General features: G+C 39.6%; 1 protein-coding gene across 1 annotated transcript in view; it reads right to left on the bottom strand.

Moving 5' to 3' along the window:
* Window positions 1–21,014, bottom strand: part of prss12 (serine protease 12) — a 28,963-nt gene that overhangs the window by 6,430 nt on the left and 1,519 nt on the right. The window contains exons 3-8 of the mRNA XM_039613490.1: window positions 7,731–7,920; window positions 7,400–7,617; window positions 4,168–4,309; window positions 1,523–1,728; window positions 852–930; window positions 146–268 (exon numbers count right to left, since the gene is read on the bottom strand). Coding sequence (XP_039469424.1) covers window positions 146–268; window positions 852–930; window positions 1,523–1,728; window positions 4,168–4,309; window positions 7,400–7,617; window positions 7,731–7,920 — 958 coding nt within the window. The remainder of the gene's footprint in view (window positions 1–145; window positions 269–851; window positions 931–1,522; window positions 1,729–4,167; window positions 4,310–7,399; window positions 7,618–7,730; window positions 7,921–21,014) is intronic.

The following is a 21,014-nucleotide window of genomic DNA, read 5'->3' as shown; positions in this document are numbered from 1 at the left end:
AATATGCTAATTCATGCAAAACACCTTTAAGACTTAGCAAAATATATGTGTAAGCACACTCCACATTTCCACTTCAACAGTTGAATATGTGCGATATGAAAAAAATTCAGTGTATTTGTCTGATTAGCGGATGTGTGTTTTTGACCTTTTGAAGCAGTGTGCCGAAGTGAGGACCCAACAGGTGTCAATGAGAGTTGCTCCGCAGACCAACCTCCCATCTACTCGAGATCCTCGCAAACGGATGGCAGCCTGCCATGGCCAGCCACCCCTACAAAGGAAACAGTCAAACAATTTAAAATTGTGTCTTTAGGCACTTTCTTACTAACAACTTGTGACAGAAACAGGAAATAAACACATAATTTGTAATACTTAAAGGTAAAATTGTATTTTTACAACAACAACAAGGTGATTCCCAAAGAACTATTGGCTAAAAACATCGCACATCGTGGCATGGTGTGTGCTCTTAAACAATTTGAGAAAACTGGACAAGTGCAGGACGTTCACCATTAATGAAGCAGTGTGGGATCATCTCAATAGAGTATAGAACCAAAAGGCAGCCGACATCCAAAGAAGAGCTTTGGATTTCCCATTTTCTCAGCTAAATAAAATGAAATAAGGGGTGGCTCAGTACTTTTTCACAGCAGTGTATGACATGCTTTGTTTTAAAACTTGCGTCCCCACACAGTGTATCTTGATGTTTGTCTGCACACACGGTTTTCTTTGCCTATAGCTTCAGATCAGCTGTTTTCTATCTAAAGTTTGCTTGAAAATGTGGCCATTATTCTTTATTCTATATCTCTGACAGGATTTTTCCATGCTGTTATTAATCCCCGCTCTCCCTGCCAACTTACCTCAGAGAGTTTTCTCCTCCTATGATTCGCCGCTGGCGAGTGTGTATGAGCCGCAGACCGCAAATTGAGTCCACAGGATCTGACAGAGACAAAAGAGGGACCAGTGGTTGTGTATATTTGAGAGTCTGTGGGAGGGTGATGATTGCTAAACCATACATCTCAGCTCCAGTGTTGGTCTTATTAAATGTTTAGTCTGGTCAAAAGCATAATAATTCTTTTCCTACTTTCCTATATGAACCTGAATTCAATTAATAAATAAATAAAGAGATCCCTTTCATCGTTTGTGTCTATGTGATGTCCAAAACTACATGCAAAACGAACCAAAACACAGTCCTGCACTGGTTATGTGAGAAATGGTAGCATCAGAACATGTGCAGGTAATGGAGAGCATTGTGTGCGTCTGCCCCAATGTGTCGCTGACAGGATGAAGCAATAATACTGTAAAACTCTCCATTTTACCATCTGGATACGCACAGTCATTGAAGTCCCACACTTTCTGCTCCAACTTAATGCTGGTCCTTTCTTCAGCCATTTATATCTTTTGAGTTTTCCGGTTTATATAACATTTTGGAAGTGTTTGCTAAACATGGTATAGCTTCCAGATGAATAATAGCAGCTCTATTTATTTTCATAGTGAAAAGTGAAAAGCAGGTCCTGACTAACTGACTGACCTTTCACCTCCTTATAGCTGGGCTGAGGAGCTCCGTAGTCGCATATGACCCCGGCGTCCTCACTGTGGCGGCAGTTGTGCGTTCCTGGAACCTGTTTGATACAATCAGCTAACGAAAGCTCTTCACCAGTGCACTTCACGTTGTCCACGTGGATGGGGCCTGTCCCTTCACCGAAGTATGCCATCACGCGGGCCTTTGCCACGCCACTTGAGAGGACAGACGTATAAACAATTTAATACATCGCTTTCTCAATTATAGAAAACAAACACGAAAACAGGCTGAACTCTCCAAAAAGTAGCACATACTGAGAAACACATGTTTATGATCATAGGGAAAAGAAAAAAATCTGTAACACAAATGAAGGGAAAAAATAGGTCTTAGTAAAAATATTTAGATGACTTGGGAGATCTGATGGTTGTTCTAAAGAAGAGTTAGTGGTCACCATCAGTGGACCTGACAGATATTAAGTTATATTGTAGTAACAGCAATTTCAAATATATTTATGTAAAACAAAATAATTATACTAAATATAGAACTACACTGGAGCTCTGCATTGCATTTTCTGAACTTTGTTTTTGCATAAGCAGCAGCAATGGAAAACTCTGACAATGAGCTTTTGTTGGTATTTGAAATGGAGCAATGTTTGTTGTGTAATATTCTAAGGAAATTTTGAATGTGTGGCGCATCCAGACCCGATTTATTACCTTTTATGTTGATCTTTCAGCTGTAACAGATCCGACTGACACGAGTGACAAGGCTTTTTCCAAATTCCATTTACAAATGTCTATAAAGAAGAGTTGAACATTATGGTATGCTTTACTTGTTGCTACATAGACCAGTTTAGGTGCATAAGTGTAGGCGGTGACAACAAAATGGTTTAGATGTTAACATTTGACATTCTCAGACTGTGACGCAAACCGGGTTGACTAAGGATAACAAAACTTTGTACCATTATCTGATTCCTGACTTAAATTAGCAAACAACTAACGCAAACTGGCCTGTAGGATGAACTCGTGTAGGTACAGGCTGTAACTGTGAATTTAATCAAGACTGAAAGATAACAGAAAGAGAGGGTCTTATGTTGCATCCCTGGAATCTGTTGGGTGACAGGTCTCGTTATCCACTGGGAACCTCGTGTCTCTTACTTACTCATCTAATGTTGTATCTGTGTGTTCAACAGCTCCCTAGACAATGCTCAGCATGTAGAAAGTGACCCTCTGAGTTGCTTGGAGCTACGCCTAAAGACTGACATCATGCTGGCTTGGTGTGTCTCTGAGGCAACCTGCAGTTAATGTACAATAACAGTAAAAAAAAAAAAAAAAAAGAGAGACCTACTCTGGATATAAACCACTGAAGTTGGAAAGGAGGGCCAAGTGTTTTCTCAGACATCATATTTCATGCGCTTCGATTAATATCTAAAGACCATTTTTTTCTCAGTTTATTCTGTTGGATAAGTTCTTGATATTAAGACAATCTTTGTGAGCGCGTATTCTGCAAAGGTAAGTAGAGTTGTTGACAAGAGCCATGTCTCTGCCAAAATGCCTCCACAATTGAGCATGAAAAAGCTGTGGGAAAAAAACATCCATCCATCCATCCATCCATCCATCCATCCATCTTTTCTCCTTATCCAATTGGGGGTCATTGGAGGTTGGAGCCTATCCCAGCTGCCATAGACAGAGAGGAAGGGTATTCTGTATATATACATACATGTGTATATTTTTATCACCACCAGAGCAACCTGCAACCCTTGCAGACCATTCACCACACCCTGTATGAGACATAATAATAATTTCAAAATGGCTTTACATGCCTTTAACACACTTCCATCAACTCTCTAACACTTATGCATTCCAGATGTGGCTTTCATCTGCGAACAGATGTGTCACAGAAAACTTGGTGACTAAGGCATGAGTATGCTTTGCTGAGGAGTGATGAGAAAGGAAATAAGACAGTTTGTTATAGTGAAGTTTTCCCTTGTCATCTCATTGTCATTGTTCTTGAAAACAAAAAGGCGTCTCAGAAGAAAATAAAAAAGAGGCCTCGGGACAGGCTTTTCAGTGCCTGGAAACATATCCGATACTTCAAACGTGACTTTTGCATCATTAGCCTGCGTGTTAAATCAAATGTTTATTTTTGTAAAGGTTACAGAAAGTTCATCAAGAAAAGCTCATACTAAAACATTTTAACAACTACAATCAAAGAAAGAAAATTAATAAATAGTGAAGCACAGTTGTTTTTTATGATTTATAATCTACTGTAGCTTTTTTTTTACTGTAAATAAACTTGAGCATTTCAGACGTGTGATGAAGTGTGAAGTGGAAACGTGGAAACAGATATGAAGAGATGAATGACGGGGGGTGATGGATTTTGCAAACCGAGTAGATTCAGTCTGGATTCACTTAAGTGAGTATATAATGTACGGGGAGATCACGTTGCAGTTCTACAACTTACAGCTAAGCTTTTCTCAAACACTTCACAGTACCTCTGTCCAGATCCTGTCCAAAAGTGCTTGCAGTTTTTTCTTTTTAAGCAGTTAGTGGAGCTGCGACGTAATTAGCTAATGAATCAATGCCGTGTGTGTGTGTGTGTGTGTGTATGTGAAATTAGCCAATTCCAGGTTTTCCCATATGCATAAACTTACATACCTATATCCCAACTGCCTGCACACCACCTCAGCATCATGATCGGTCCATCCATCATCACAGACAGTGCCCCACTGACCGGACAGATAGAGCTCGACACGCCCTTCCCTAGGGCTCTCTCCTCCCACTAGTCTTACTGGTACACCTGAAGAGCACATACACACACACACCCGTTTAGGCTGACAGTGCATAAAGATCACATGCTGGCTCAGTTGATTGAAGATGTCTAAAACCCAGAGTCTTGAAATGTTCAAAGAAGCACACATTCCTCTAACAAACCTGATATGTCTATTGAATGGAAGCATGTGTGTACATGTCCTCTACAAATGAAGGAGCTGGAACACCTATCTATTTTCTTACACACAAACACAGTGTGTGTGTGTGTGTGTGTCAATATAAGATTGTTTATCCTTATTGGCTGTCATCTCATTTTTTCACACGCACACACTTTCTCTTGTTCTTTCTTTCTTTCAAGTGTTGTTCACTTACACCGTCAATCAAAACAGTATAAGCTCTACATTGATCTAATAGTTGTGAGCATACTGATACCCAAATATGCACACACACACACACACACACACACACACACACACACACACACACACACACACACACACACACACACACACACCAAACAGATTTAAGTGTATACTAATGTCTTTCCCATCTGTAGACATTTTCAGGATCAGTTTACATTCTTTCTACGTTTCAGCTAAATCTGATTTTTTTTGTTTTGCCACTGAATCCACATACCTAGATAGAAAGAAGAAAGATTTTCTCATGGAATTTTCTTTCTTTGCTTCTTTCTTTGTTTCTCTAAAAGATCATTTCAGAGATATCATTTTTCGTCTGTTTTGTAGTCTAAACATTCCTAAGCAGGGAACCTCGGTATAAAATTATTCTGGCTCCATCGCATTAAATGAAATGCCAGAATTTTCTTAATGACTGTGCTTTTGGGACATAGGAAATTTAGAAGGGTGAGTTTTAGGGTAGGGAGAGTTAATTGTGGGAATGTTTACATCTTAGTTGGCGTTGGCAATCAAGGAAATGCTTGTCCATCCTTAGAAACACAAACAGTTTTTCCTGTCTTAACACACACACACACACACACACACACATAGAATTGTGTTTAATCAACTAGTGAACATTACCTATATAATTTTCTTCAGACTTACCCCGGTCATAATCATAACCTGTATCAAGTGCCAGCATTAAAATAAAAGGCTTTAGATTTTAATGATTTACATCAGTGAGTTTTGTTCAGGAGGGAAGGTCTTCTCAATGTGACTATGTGGAGCCATATTTATATCCCCTCAGCATGAGTAATAAAAGTAAACATACGCACACACACTACATTACTGCTCTGACACGGCCTTAATGTGATGATCTATCACAACAGAGAGTTAAAGTGAAAGGCTGAGTGCCTGGTTTATCCTGCCTGCCTGGTTACTTTTTTCCCTTTTCCAAAAACAACACAGCCTGATCTGTCTTCGGCATGCCGAGGGATGAAGTAGGGCTTTGCTCACACATGTAAACACTCAAACACAAACATATAATCAGACGCGCATACAAATGCTCCACAGTAATAACAGAATTCTTGAGTTGCATGTTTGCGGGGTAAGAGCGTCTCTCAGGCTATTGCCAAACAATGTAAGCCATCTAAACCCACCAAATTAAACAGCCACTTCATGTTGTATGTGCTCTCTCTATACAAACTTCAAACCTGTCCTCAGTCAGGATGTAAAAATCACAGTGTTTTCTGTGTCATTGGCCAGACTTATTAGACTTTTACATGTGACATTTGCAGAATGATCTGAAACCTGAGCCACCTGAGCCTAAGGGCAGAGATGTATGGAGCTTTACCCTCCAGCATCTCTGACCCTGCAGAACTTTATCGCTGTCTGGAAGCCACAGACATAGATCTTGTGTTATGCGATAGGTCGGCCATACATGCCCACTGGTGCCTGGCAGAAATGATTTTACCATCAGAACGTGTAGGTAAAGGTCTGTAGTGGAGTCATTTGATCATGATGACTTTACCATGATGTCAAGTTATTAAGGCTGTAAAAACCAACTGACAGCTGTGCTTACTCGAGTTAGCATGGCTTATATCCTCCTCTCTCTCTCTGTCTCTTGGAAAAGGTTGGCTTTGTTCTTCTACGCACGATGAGCTTTAATTGCCTGCAGGTTGTGGCAGATGTTTCAGAAACAGATTTCAGATGAAGTGGACCTGACAGATATTAAGTTATATTGTAGTAACAGCAATTTCAAATATATTTATGTAAAACAAAAAGAATTATACTAAATATGGAACTGCACTGGAGCTCTGCATTGTGCCTTCTGAACTTTCTTTTTGAACAAACAACAACAATGGAAAACTCTGACAATGAGCTGTTGGTATTTGAAATGGAGCAATGTCTGTTGTGTAACAGTCTAAGGAAATTTTGAATGTGTGGCGCATCCAGACCCGATTTATTATCTTTTATGTTTATCTTTCAGCTGTAATAGATCCAATTACCTGACCAGCACGAGTGACAAGGCTTTTTCCAAATTATATTTACAAATGTCTATAAATAGGAGCTGAACATTATGGTATGCTTTACTTGTTAGTACATAGACCACTTTAGGCGTGTAAGTGTAGGCGGTGTTAACCTTCATGTATGCAGACATTTAAAAAATAAAAAACTCATCTTGGAGATTCTACTTAAGAATGGAAACTAAATTCATTTCTTGGAAAGTATAACAGGTTGACTGACTCCTGGGGCATCCCATATATGCAATGAGGTGATTCCTACTGGGCGAAGGCGAACCAAACACGAGAGGGGGGAAAACAAAATCAACTGATCAGCAACACTGAAACTCTTAACATGGACTAAAATCAGTAAAACTGGAGAAAATATCATTAAGTGTATGTGAAAATACATTTCTTTCTAATGACTAACCATGAACCCTCAATGATATTTCTGAAAAAACAGTATGAATGTAAATGTCTGCATACCAACCACTTTTCCTAAAACACTGTCCAGAACGATTTAGAGATTATGCATGCCTGCACGCCCAATATTTCCTTTGTTGTTATAAAAACCCAGTCTAAAGTTTTAAGTAGCACAAGTAGCACTATGCTTCAAAGAAATCTGTATATATACATACAGGTTACAGTATAATAGTAAACATAACCACATACATAACCATGCATCTCTCCCATTATATATAACCTTTTAATGTACTCTCTTACTGGTTGGAAGACCCTCTCCATTGTGCTCAGGGCTGCATGCAATGGTAACATCTTCCTGGTGTGTGCAGTCATGTCGGAGCCACTCCCTCCTGTTGCACAGCAATAAGCTAGGTTCTTTCCCCGTGCAGCTCACATCATCCAACAGAATAGGACCTAACCCCACCCCGAAGCGTGGCACTGGGGTGTCTGGCCCTCCAGTAGAGAGAGTCTCTCCCAACCTGCACATGCAAACACACATCCACAATCAAACTAACATGTTTAAGTTATTTATGAGTAATGAATTGGAATGAATATAAAGGTGCATGAACGGGTGGGAAATACTTCACATTACCTGTAGCCAAGCTGTCTGCATACCACTTGTGTGTTTGAGTTTGTCCAGCCGTCGTCACACACCGTTCCCCACTGACCACGGTAGAAGATTTCTAGACGTCCCTCGTGGCTGCCAGCTCCCCCAACCAACCTAACAGTACCATCTGGAGAGAGTGATTGGGGGTAAACGGGTTGAGAGAAAGAGAAATGTCCTTTTTTATGTGAATAAATGTCTTCCAGATTTCTTCCAAAAATCACATATTTTACTTTTATGGTTTTTTAAGTTTTGCAGGAAATAACAGACCACAGCACAGCTATCAACTGCACTGTGAACGTTCAGAGAGTAATTACTGATGTTGTAATGAACAAAAAAGCACGCCCAATATTTCCTGTCTGAACCAAATGGTCAGTTTATGTAGCCAGTGTTATGACTGGAGACTTCTGATTTTACGTTTTGGTAACTTACATCCACCAAGATGTAAGCTACCAAAAGTCAACTTAAGGATTTATTGGTAAGAATTTAAAATTTCATGTCACATTTGACCTTTGACCTCTCCTTCAAGGTCAATAGACTGACTAGATATGAAGGTCAAAGAGTTAATAATGCTATATAAAGCTATTTAAAACTGTTTCTCACTTCCATTGTAATGACAAAATATACACATATAGGGAACGATAGAGGGAGATAATAAATATCACATTATTATGTGTGCCTATGACAAGAGGCACACATATTACTATTCGTCGGATTTATTATGTGTGCCTATGGAAAGAGGCACACATATTACTATTCGTCGGATTTATTATTCTTATTATGTGTGCCTATGCCAAGAGGCACACATATTACTATTCCTCGGATTTATTATTCTTATTATTATTATTATGTGTGCCTATGACAAGAGGCACACATATTACTATTCCTCGGATTTATTATTCTTATTATTATTTTCCTTTTTCCGCCTGAAATTTTGCAGCTAATCTCGCCCGCAGTTTTGAGAAAAGCTTCATATATGTTACCTCATTTTGTGCGGCGGATCTGGAATGGTGTGCTATGACTTTTGGTGTTTATGAATTTTATAGTTTTTAAATATTAATATTTTAGTGAAAATTTTCCCGCGCTCCTCTGCCGAACAGTTTTGACATTAGGGTTACATATGTTAGATCATTTTGTGCGGCTGGAGCTGGACTATTATGTCATGACTTTTGGTGTTCATGACTTTTATAGTTTTTTAAATATTAATATTTTAGTGCAAATTTAGGCCAATTCATCTTTTGGCGCCAAATAAACAGACTTCATTTGTGGTGTGTTGGCTCTCTCTAGTGGTATGCCGGGTGGTACAGCCTGTGTACCCTTGTTTGGATTACCGTAATGATGACAATTTCAACGGTGCGCACAGCGTCGCTGCTTTTAGGAGCCATTGGAATTTTTAAGGTTGCGCAAATCATTCAAAAGTTACGGTAATGCTTGGTGGAAAACTCAATATCCCACAATTCATAGCACGCCTCTACAGAGTGAACAATGGCGGCCACCACTTCGTTTTATATGTCTTTTATTCTTGTTTCTAGGTCACAAAATAAGCTTTTAAGATATTTTCAGGCGAGAATGTAGGTGTGTAAACTTCAAATATCTGCTTGTTTTATCAAGACATCCCATATTTAGCGACAGTGCTCTGACTACGTCGGTCCTGCCTGACAGCTAGCCGGCTACCTACCTAGCTAGCTGCCGCGCTTTGGCTGCAAATGGATAGCGAGGACTCTCTCTGTCGTTTCACCTCCCCGGTCTCTCGCAAATGCTCGCATAGAATCGGAGTTACAGCTGGATGTGGAAAAAATAACTGAGTTGTTTGGTGGTGCTATAACGCGGAGCTACAACAGTGGGCAGCTATCCACCGGTGTATGACAGAAAGGATATGCCGCGAATGAGACATACGAGGCAGGCGACCGGTGTTTGCTAACGCGGAGGTCAATCGTGGATCAGGGAAAGCGAAGGCAGGAGCGTGAGGTGAACTGAATTTCAGGTAAGAAGTTATGACCTGCACTCTATTTGGGTCAGATATAAACCGAGTTTAGGTGTAGTTTATTTAGCAACAGTTCTCTTACGTGTTGCTGATAGCCGGCTGGCTAGCTAGCTAGCGCCGCTAGCTTAGCTAGCTAGCGCGGCTAGCGACCCTTCGTGAAAAACCACCCAGGCTTGGCTGATAGTGAGGTGGCTAAAATTTGTTTAATCGCCTGATCGCTCGGCAAGGGTCTGTGTCTTAGCTGGACTTATTTTTCGTTTATATGGGCCGATGATGCTGGTCGATGTGGAAAAAATAACTGAGTTGTTTGGTGGTGGAGTTACAACAGAGGGCAGCTATCCACCGGTGTGTGACAGAAAGGACATGCCGCCAACGAGACATACGAGGCCGGGCAGGCGATTGCTAACGCGGTGGTCAATCATGGATCAGGGAAAGCGAAGGCAGGAGCGTGAGGTGAACTGAATTTCAGGTAAGAAGTTATGAACTGCACTCTATTTCGGTCAGATATAAACCGAGTTTAGGTGTAGTTTATTTTCGTTGTGCTGACTTTTTCAATCACTTACAATAACTCGTATCTGCGTTCTAGCTAGCACGACGGAGTTTCTATACAGCTGTGTGCGCATGTTGAACTTTATGACAGCCTCCCCTGTCATTCTCTCGCCTGTTGAAACTTCAGTCATGAAACTGATCAATGATCGGCGTTTCTCTCTTGTTTGTTTATCGCGCAAAACAACAGCAGCACGTTTAAGCTTGATCAGCTGTTGTTAAAATTCATTTGCTTTTAATTTCTGGTATCAGCTGATGTTTGCTGGAGCTACAGCTGTAAAAACGGCAGATGTCCTTACTGAATCATCAGAGCTGAACTGGTGATGGAGAAACAGGTTTACTCTTTAGGTGACATGAATAAGTTGAAGGAAGTTATGAACTATTTTTGACAGACAAATACAGGGAGTGCAGAATTATTAGGCAAGTTGTATTTTTGAGGAATAATTTTATTATTGAACAACAACCATGTTCTAAATGAACCCAAAAACTCATTAATATCAAAGCTGAAAGTTTTTGAAGTAGTTTTTAGTTTTAGCTATTTTAGGGGGATATCTGTGTGTGCAGGTGACTATTACTGTGCATAATTATTAGGCAACTTAACAAAAAACAAATATATACCCATTTCAATTATTTATTTTTACCAGTGAAACCAATATAACATCTCCACATTCACAAATATACATTTCTGACATTCAAAAACAAAACCAAAGCAAATCAGCGACCAATATAGCCACCTTTCTTTGCAAGGACACTCAAAAGCCTGCCATCCATGGATTCTGTCAGTGTTTTGATCTGTTCACCATCAACATTGCGTGCAGCAGCAACCACAGCCTCCCAGACACTGTTCAGAGGGTGTATTGTTTTCCCTCCTTGTAAATCTCACATTTGATGATGGACCACAGGTTCTCAATGGGTTCAGATCAGGTGAACAAGGAGGCCATGTCATTAGTTTTTCTTCTTTTATACCCTTTTCTTGCCAGCCACGCTGTGGAGTACTTGGACGCTGCGTGTGATGGAGCATTGTCCTGCATGAAAATCATGTTTTTCTTGAAGGATGCAGACTTCTTCCTGTACCACTGCTTGAAGAAGGTGTCTTCCAGAAACTGGCAGTAGCACTGTGAGTTGAGCTTGACTCCATCCTCAACCCGAAAAGGCCCCACAAGCTCATCTTTGATGATACCAGCCCAAACCAGTACTCCACCTCCACCTTGCGGGCATCTGAGTGGGACTGGAGCTCTCTGCCCTTTACCAATCCAGCCACGGGCCCATCCATCTGGCCCATCAAGACTCACTCTCATTTCATCAGTCCATAAAACCTTAGAAAAATCAGTCTTGAGATATTTCTTGGCCCAGTCTTGACGTTTCAGCTTGTGTGTCTTGTTCAGTGGTGGTCGTCTTTCAGCCTTTCTTACCTTGGCCATGTCTCTGAGTATTGCACACCTTGTGCTTTTGGGCACCCAGTGATGTTGCAGCTCTGAAATATGGCCAAACTGGTGGCAAGTGGCATCTTGGCAGCTGCACGCTTGACTTTTCTCAGTTCATGGGCAGTTATTTTGCGCCTTGGTTTTTCCACACGCTTCTTGCGACCCTGTTGACTATTTTGAATGAAACGCTTGATTGTTCGATGATCACGCTTCAGAAGCTTTGCAATTTTAAGACTGCTGCATCCCTCTGCAAGATATCTCACTATTTTTGACTTTTCTGAGCCTGTCAAGTCCTTCTTTTGACCCATTTTGCCAAAGGAGAGGAAGTTGCCTAATAATTATGCACACCTGATATAGGGTGTTGATGTCATTAGACCACACCCTTCTCATTACAGAGATGCACATCACCTAATATGCTTAATTGGTAGTAGGCTTTCGAGCCTATACAGCTTGGAGTAAGACAACATGCATGAAGAGGATGATGTGGACAAAATACTCATTTGCCTAATAATTCTGCACTCCTGTAAACACCAAGCTCCTTTTTTTGTGTAGCTGACAGCTGGTAACTGTGCAGGGGCGGATCTAGCAAAGCTTTTGCCAGGGGCCAGGTAGGGCATTAACAGAGAAAGGTGGACATAAAGATATACTTTTCTTTCTTACTCTCATATAAAATATTTAGCTTTTATTAAATGCTTATCCGAATCTTACAACCAAAGTTTGTATAATAATACACAAGGTTGGCTGTAGACCATTGTTCATCATTCAGAACACTGTGTAAAAATAACAAAAAAAAAAAAAGTGAATGCAAAAGTGCATATATATTTATTTTATGTGTTTGATGTGTGTGTCGGGCGTGGTCTGCAGTGCCGCTGCAGGGGAGGTGGACCCACGGGTGTAAAGTCTGTGCTCTCTTGGCTGTTTTTGGGTGTGTGTTGGGCTATGAGTTGAAAAGCTACAGCTGCCTGTGTGGGTACACCAACCATGTGTGAAAAGTGGTCCATAACATAATGCTTCAAAGCGTGTTCATGCAAACATTGTTGGGTCTGCCGTGGTACAATGGGACTTCTGCTCATGAACCTGTGTGCACAGCGCCTGCAAATCGGGCTGTAATGAAGTCACCTCATCTTTACCCAAAACTGTAAGCTGTCATCTGTGAGGCGCGAGCGGTGTTTGTTTTATCATAATTCATGGTGGAGAATGGCTGCTCTGCTGAGTTTTGCTCTCTGTAGCCGTATGAATGGCAAACTACACTGATTAGCAGCGGCATAGGCACACATAAAATTTCTTCTGAAATTTTCGCTTTCTAGTTATTATTTTCCTTTTTCCGCCTGAAATTTTGCAGTGTATCTCGACCCGCAGTTTTGAGACAAGCTTCATATATGTTACCTCATTTTGTGCGGCTGGATCTGGAATGGTGTGCTATGACTTTTGGTGTTTATGAATATTATAGTTTTTAAATATTAATATTTTAGTGAAAATTTTCCGCCTCCTCTGCCAAACAGTTTTGACAATAGGGGTACATATGTTACATCATTTTGTGCGGCTGGAGCTGGGCTAGTATGGTGTGACTTTTGGTGTTTATAACTTTTATAGTTTTTGAAATATTTAGATTTTAGTGCAAATTTAGGCCAATTTCTAGGCTCCTGAGAAAGATTCTGCTTTTGGCGCCATAGAAACAGACTTCATTTGTGGTGTGTTGGCTCTCTCTAGTGGTATACCGGGAGTAGTACGGCCTAAAGGGTGCCATGCTTGGTGAAAACTACATATCCCACAATTCATAGCATGCCTCTACCGAGTCAAACAATGGCGGACACCACTGCTTTTATATGTCTTTTATTCGTGTTTCTAGGTCACAAAATACACTTTTAAGATATTTTCAGGCGAGAATGTAGGTGTGTAAACTTCAAATATCTGCTCATTTTATCAAGACATCCCATATTAGCGACAATTCTCTTAAGTGTTGCTGATAGTCGGTTAGTTAGCTAGCGCCGCTAGCTTAGCTAGCTAGCGCCTTCGTGAAAAACCACCCAGGCTTGGCTGATAGTGAGGTGGCTAAAATTTGTTTAATCGCCCGATCGCTCGGCAAGGGTCTGTGTCTTAGGTGGACTTATTTTTCGCTTATATGGGCCGATGATGCTGGTCGATGTGGAAAAAAATAACTGAGTTGTTTGGTGGTGGAGCTACAACAGAGGGCAGCTATCCACCGTGTGTGACAGAAAGGACATGCCGCGAACGAGACATACAAGGCGGTGAGGCTACCATGGATCGACCGCTGTTTGCTAACGCGAGGTCAATCGTGGATGAGGAAAAGCGAAGGCATGAGCGTGAGGTGAACTGAATTTCAGGTAAGACGTTATGACCTGCACTCTATTTGGGTCAGATATAAACCGAGTTTAGGTGTAGTTTATTTAGCAACAGCTCTCTTACGTGTTGCTGATAGCTGGCTGGCTAGCTAGCTAGCGCCGCTAGCTTAGCGCCGCTAGCTTAGCGCGCTAGCGACCCTTCGTGAAAAACCACCCAGGCTTGGCTGATAGTGAGGTGGCTAAAATTTGTTTAATCGCCCGATCGCTCGGCAAGGGTCTGTGTCTTAGCTGGACTTATTTTTCGCTTATATGGGCCGATGATGCTGGTCGATGTGGAAAAAAAATAACTGAGTTGTTTGGTGGTGGAGCTACAGAGGGCAGCTATCCACCGGTGTGTGACAGAAAGGACATGCCGCGAACGAGACATACAAGGCGGTGAGGCTACCGCCGATCGACCGTGTTTGCTAACGCGGAGGTCAATCGTGGATCAGGGAAAGCGAAGGCAGGAGCGTGAGGTGAACTGAATTTCAGGTAAGAAGTTATGACCTGCACTCTATTTGGGTCAGATATAAACCGAGTTTAGGTGTAGTTTATTTTCGCTGTGCTGACTTTTTCAATCACTTACAATAACTCGCACTGCGTGCTAGCTAGCACTACGGAGTTTGTATACAGCTGTGTGGGGCTAAGTTACCGATGTTACCGATGTTGAACTTTATGACAGCCTCCCTGTCATTCTCTCGCCTGTTGAAACTTCAGTCATGAAACTGATCAATGATCGGCTTTTCTCTCTTGTTTGTTTATCGCGCTAAACAACAGCAGCACGTTTAAGCTTGATCAGCTGTTGTTAGAATTCTTTTGATTTTAATTTCTAGTATCAGCTGATGTTTGCTGGAGCATGAAGATGAAATCAGGAGATGTCCTTACTGAATCATCAGAGCTGAACTGGTGATGGAGAAACAGGTTTACCCTTAGGTGACATGAATGAGTTGAAGGGAAGTTATGAACTGTTTCTGACAGACAAATATACACCAAGCTCCTTTTTTTGTGTAGCTGACAGCTGGTAACTGTGCAGGGGCGGATCTAGCAAAGCTTTTGCCAGGGGGCCAGGTAGGGCATTAACAGAGAAAGGTGGACACAAAGATATACTTTTCTTTCTTACTCTCATATAAAATATTTAGCTTTTATTAAATAGTTATCTGAATCTTACAACCAAAGTTTGTATAATAATACACAAGATTGGCTGTAGACCATTGTTCATCATTCAGAACACTGTGTAAAAATAACAAAAAACAAAAAGTGAATGCAAAAGTGCATAAATATTTATTTTACGTGTTTGATGTGTGTGGCGGGGCGTGGTCTGCAGTGCCGCTGCAGGGGAGGTGGACCCACCTGAGCGGCACCTGCAATCACGCCTCTCGGGCGTAGTCTGTGCTCTCGGCTGTTTTTGGGTGTGTGTCGGGCTGTGAGTTGAAAAGCTACAGCCGGCTGTTTGGGCACACCAACCATGTGTGAAAAGTGGTCCATAACGTAATGCTTCAAAGCGTGTTCATGCAAACATTGTCGGATCTGCCGTGGTACAATGGGACTTCTGCTCATGAACCTGTGTGCACAGCGCCTGCAAATCGGGGCTGTAATGGCAACTTCATCTTTACACAAAACTGTAAGCTGTTATCTGTGAAGCGTGAGCGTGTTTGTTTTACCATAGTTCATGGTGGAGAATGGCTGCTCTTCTGAGTTTTGCTCTCTGTAGCTGTATGAATGGCAAACTACACTGAATAGCAGCGGCATAGGCACACATAAAATTTCTTCTGAAATTCCTCGCTTTTATTCTTTATTGTTATTGTGGATGCTTTATGCATCCACACTATTGAGTTCCTGTTTCTCTTTATTCTTTATACTTTATTATTCTAGTTGCCACTTTTTGTACGCTTTTTTGGCACTTAACTACTTTAACAATTTTCAGCCGATTTTCACCGCTCAAATTTTAAACTATTCTGCTATTTCTGCTAATGATGGCTATGACTTTTGGTATTTTATGCTATTATACTTTTTAAAATATTAAGCTTTTTCCTTTAATTTGTCCCATTGAAATGAATGGGAAACTTCCACAATTCTGCTAAAACTTGCTTGTTTTTGAAACTTAACTACATTCTCATACTTTCGCCTAGAACAACCATTCAAATTTTAAAATGTTCACAAATTATTGGGCTATTCATGAATGATTCAGCTTTTTCATATCTGTTACCGTTTTCATCTTATCCCTCTTTAAGTTTTGATTTTCATTTTGTGATTTTCACAAAATACATGCGTTGTTATGGTTGCTATGCACTTGGCTTCCAGTGTGCCACTGTAGGTTTCGCAGTCTTCTCTTCATGTCCGAACAACTTCTTGCTACTTGCTCAATTTTCACTCAACTTCCACAAATTATACATCAAAACGTAGGTATTTTTGCTGGCTTTCAGAAAATGTCACCATCATTGTTGTGAGATTTATAGAATTTTGGCAAATCTCCTCAGACCAACACAAAGTCGGAAAACTCTCCATAGAAAGTCAATGGAGAGTTTGTTCAAAATCATCGCTTGATTTCTGTAATGAGAGGCATATTCGAATCGTCATATCTCCTTAACGAAGCGAAGTTAAAACATGAGGCTTGTCCCGTATATCTTCAGACACTCCTGACGCTCACAATTCAAGAATTTTTTCTCACCTATTACCGTTCTGAAATGAGTTAGACTTGTTTGAGGGTAGGAAATTAGGTCCTTCGCTCAGATTTCTTCAGATTTCAAACTCTGGAAATGAACAACTTTTTTCTCTCGTCATATCTTTTTTTTGGATTTCCACAGAGACCTGAAAATTTCCATGACTGTTCACCAAAGCCTGCTGTCTCTTACGGTGAAAGAATGATATCGATACTCCAAATAGATTTAGAGTTAGAAAGCGTTGTTTGAGGGCAAGTCAAGGCAGTTTTCGCACCTCTACTCAGTTATGGTGCATTACAAGTCAACTATCTTCAATAGAAATGCACTGAAGAAAACCATACCCTGTGTCTGCGGTGTAAGGCTGATTACAGGCAGCTAATCTAACTGACCTTAGATATACCAGGCCCAGACTCTTAACAGCCACTGTTCACTTTAGCCTCAGGTATGTGTGTGTATCATTTCTCCCATGTTGGGCATTGCTTCTCAATCATAGTACCAAAGTACTTCTACTACATCTTAGTACTTCTGTCAATCACTATTTGTGCTAAATCATGGTATTTGTGCCAACTCATGCTTTTTAAAGCAATCAGAATATTTCTGTTATGTTATAGTATTACTACTAGGTGGAGGAATTTCTGTTATGTTATATGTGCTGAATATAGCATATCTGCCAACAATAGTATTCATCCCAAATCAGTTATTTATGCTAAATTACAGTATTTCTGCAAGTTAAAAAGCAGAAATAGTGCTCTTTAACAGAAATTTCTCCAAACACAGTATTTATTTTAAAACATAGTATTCTGCTAAATCATAGTATTTGTAATTGATTTGTATTAATTTGTGTATATGTGTATCAATATTCTATGTTAAAGTATTACCTCAATTATAGTACTTGCTAAATCAAAGCACTTTATTACATCTTAGTACTGCTCAATCATAAGTATTCTGCCCAATCATAGTATTTGGTACCAAATCATGTATTTGTGTTAAAAGTCAGATCTGTATGTGAGTCATAGTGTTTCTTCTAACACAGTATTTTCAATCAACTTCACAAGTTGCAGTAAACGCATTTCTCACAACCAGGTATGTACCCAATCATAGTATTTTGCAAGCATATCATCGTATTTGGACCAAATCATGATTTTGTACTAAATCATAGGTATTTCGCCAAATCATAGTATTTTGTGCTGAAACATAGTATTTCAAGCCCATATCGTAGTATTTCGTGCAGTACATACATGTCTGCAAAACTCATAGCATATCTGTTAGTTATAGTATTACTACCAAGGCATAGTATTTCTGCCAAACTCGTAGTATTCCTTCAAAATCATAGTATTACTGCACTTTCATAGTATTTCGGATAAAATCGATAATATTTGTGCAACAACGCACTATGTCTGCAAAATCATGTATATCTGTAATGTTTATAGTATTACTACTAAGGCACAGTATTTCACCACTCGTAGTAGTTTTGTACTGCATCACAGTACTTTTGCTGCCCAAATCATAGGTATTTGTGTGCTAAATCATAGTACTTCAGCATCATAGTATTTGTGCCAAAGGCATCAGATTTGTAACGAGTCACAGTATTTCTTCAAATCATAGTATTTTCAGTCAAATCTCAGAAGTTGAGTAAAACGCACCATTTTCCGCCAAATCATAGCATTTGTACCCAATCATAGTATTTCTGCCATATCATTGTATTTGTGACAAAACATGGTATTTTGTTTCACCATAGTATTTGTGCCTAATTAATATTTCTGTTGTTATAGCATAACCACTAAGTCGACGCCCGTTTGTTATATTACATTCAAGGAATGTAGTATATGTGCCAAATCATAGTATTTATAGCAACTCATAGTATTTGTGCCAAACCATTGTATTTGTGCTTATATCATCGTATTTGCGCCCAACTCATGTGGCTTTTGCCAAATCATGGTATTTGTGACAAAACACGGTATTTTGTTCCAAATTATAGTATTTGTGCCCAGTTAATACTTTCTGTTATGTTATAGCATAACTACCGGTCAGACCATCCGCTCTGTTATGTTATAGTCTGCTAAGGAACGTAGTATATGTGCCAAATCACAGTGATTTATACCAAATCATAGTATTTTGTGCCATACCATAGTATTTCTGCCATATCGTCGCATTTGGCGAAAACATAGAATGTCATGCGTAATCATATTATATCTATTATGCTATGGTATTACTGCTAAGTCACAGTATTTCATGCTAATTCGTAGTACTTGTACTAAATCACAGTACTTTGTGCCAGATCATAACATTTCTGTTATGTTATAGCATAACTACTAAGTCGTAGAATCGCCTGTTCTGTTTTGATAGCATATCTGTTGAATATAGTATATGCGCCAAATCATAGTATTTATAGCAAATCATAGTATTTGTGCCAAACCATTGTATTTGTATGGAGTCATAGTATTTTAAATCATTTGTTAAAGATATGTGCTGAATATATATATGTGTATCAATATTTCTCCCATGTCAGTATTACCTCAATCACAGAGCTTTCAAGCAAATCAAAGCATTTCTAACACATCTTAGTAATTCTGTTGAATCATAGTATTTTTGCTAAATCATGAATTTTGTGCCAAATCATGGTTTTAGTCAAATCATACTTTTCTGTTATGTTAAAGTATTAAAACTAAGTGATATCGTCTATGTTATATATATATGTTGAATATAGTATATCTGACAAATCATAGTATTTACCCCAAATCAGTATTTATGCCAAATTATAGCATTTTTGCCAAAGGCAGAAATAGTGCACCAAAAAATAGTACTTATGAAACACAGTATTTCGCGAATCATAGTATTCCTGTCATTTGTACTGAACATAGTATTTCTGTCCAATCATAGTATTTGTACCCAATCATAGTGTATTTCTGTTATATCAGTATTTTGTTCCAAATCATGGATTCTCCAAAATACGGTATTTGTGCCAAATTATAGTATTTGTGCCAATTAATATTTCTGTTATTCCCAAATCACAGTATTTATGTTAATTACAGTATTTCTGCTAAAAAGCAGAAATAGTACCTTTTATCAAAAATTTTTGTCAAAAGATAGAATTTATGAAGAAACATAGTATTTAAATCAGTACAATTGTATTTATGTTCTGTGCACAAATCAGCGTGTATTTGTACTGGAACATATGCCTGCTATGACTTTGAAAATTTTTGGTGCTCATAACTTATACTTTTTGAGATATTGAATTTTTGCAATATTTTTGCCCATTTCGCCATATCATCAGTGGCGCCACTGATTTTCCTCTTGGCCGGGATGACCTGTGTTTTAGCTCAGTGAGAGGAGCATCCGCTCTCGTGACTGGGAGTACCGTTCAAACAATACTCTTATGGCAAATATTTCTTCAGTTAACAGTTAAACTTTAATTAATTTCAGCTTTTCACCCCTTTTCAGTAAAAATATTTCAGTTTTTTCACCACTTTCAGCACAAATCCAGCTTTTTCTGCTGTTTTCAGCAAAACCTCTTTTCAGTAGAATTTGAAAGAGTTCGCAGAACTCTTTTCAGCAGAAGTTCTGCTGATTGAACTCTTTTCAGCAGAATTTTCACTTATTTTCAGCCCAAATTCTGCTTATTCAATTCTTCTGCAAAATTTTCAGCCTTTCACCTGTTATTACCACAAATCTCAGCTGTTTCAGAAAACCCTTTGAGCAGAAATTCTGCTGATTCACCTCTTCTGCACACTCAGCCTTTCCCACCTTATCAAAGCACACTCTCAGCAGCTTCTGCTCATTTCAGCAGAATGGTCAGTCTGTCCACCTCTTGTGGAGAATGAGTTTGCCTCAGTGGGAGATGAGTAGCCGCCTTGAGATCAGGAGTGCCAGGTTCAAACTGCTTAGGGCTCCTCTTACAGTAAATCAGTAATGACACGGTTTACAGCTCAAAGGTCGTGGGTTCAATCCCACCTTGGTCCACTTTTTTTTTTCACACAACGACACTATCACAGACCTGTAATTTATATTGCTAATTTATTACAATTCTGCAAAGTTTTATGATTTTAGCAGCTTTTCTAATATGGACCCTGATTCTTGTTAACGCTCCACGCAGAAACACAGTACACAGCAATGACGAAGCAGACACTGAGGCAGTAGCCTCTGATTGGTGAATCGAGCAGAAAACAGGTTGTTGCCTCTTTTCAGCAGAAAGCCTATGCGTTTTCACTCCTTATCAGCACTTTAAATGTCAGCCACTTCTGCCATGTTTTTATCAGAATTTTCAGCTTTTTCACCTTTTTCAGTTATGTGAGAACCAGTTTGGCTCAATGAGTAGC

The sequence above is a fragment of the Oreochromis aureus genome, linkage group 6 (assembly GCF_013358895.1).
Source record: "Oreochromis aureus strain Israel breed Guangdong linkage group 6, ZZ_aureus, whole genome shotgun sequence".
NCBI classification, from domain to species: Eukaryota; Metazoa; Chordata; class Actinopteri; order Cichliformes; family Cichlidae; genus Oreochromis; species Oreochromis aureus.
This window is presented reverse-complemented; position numbering and strand designations above follow the sequence as displayed.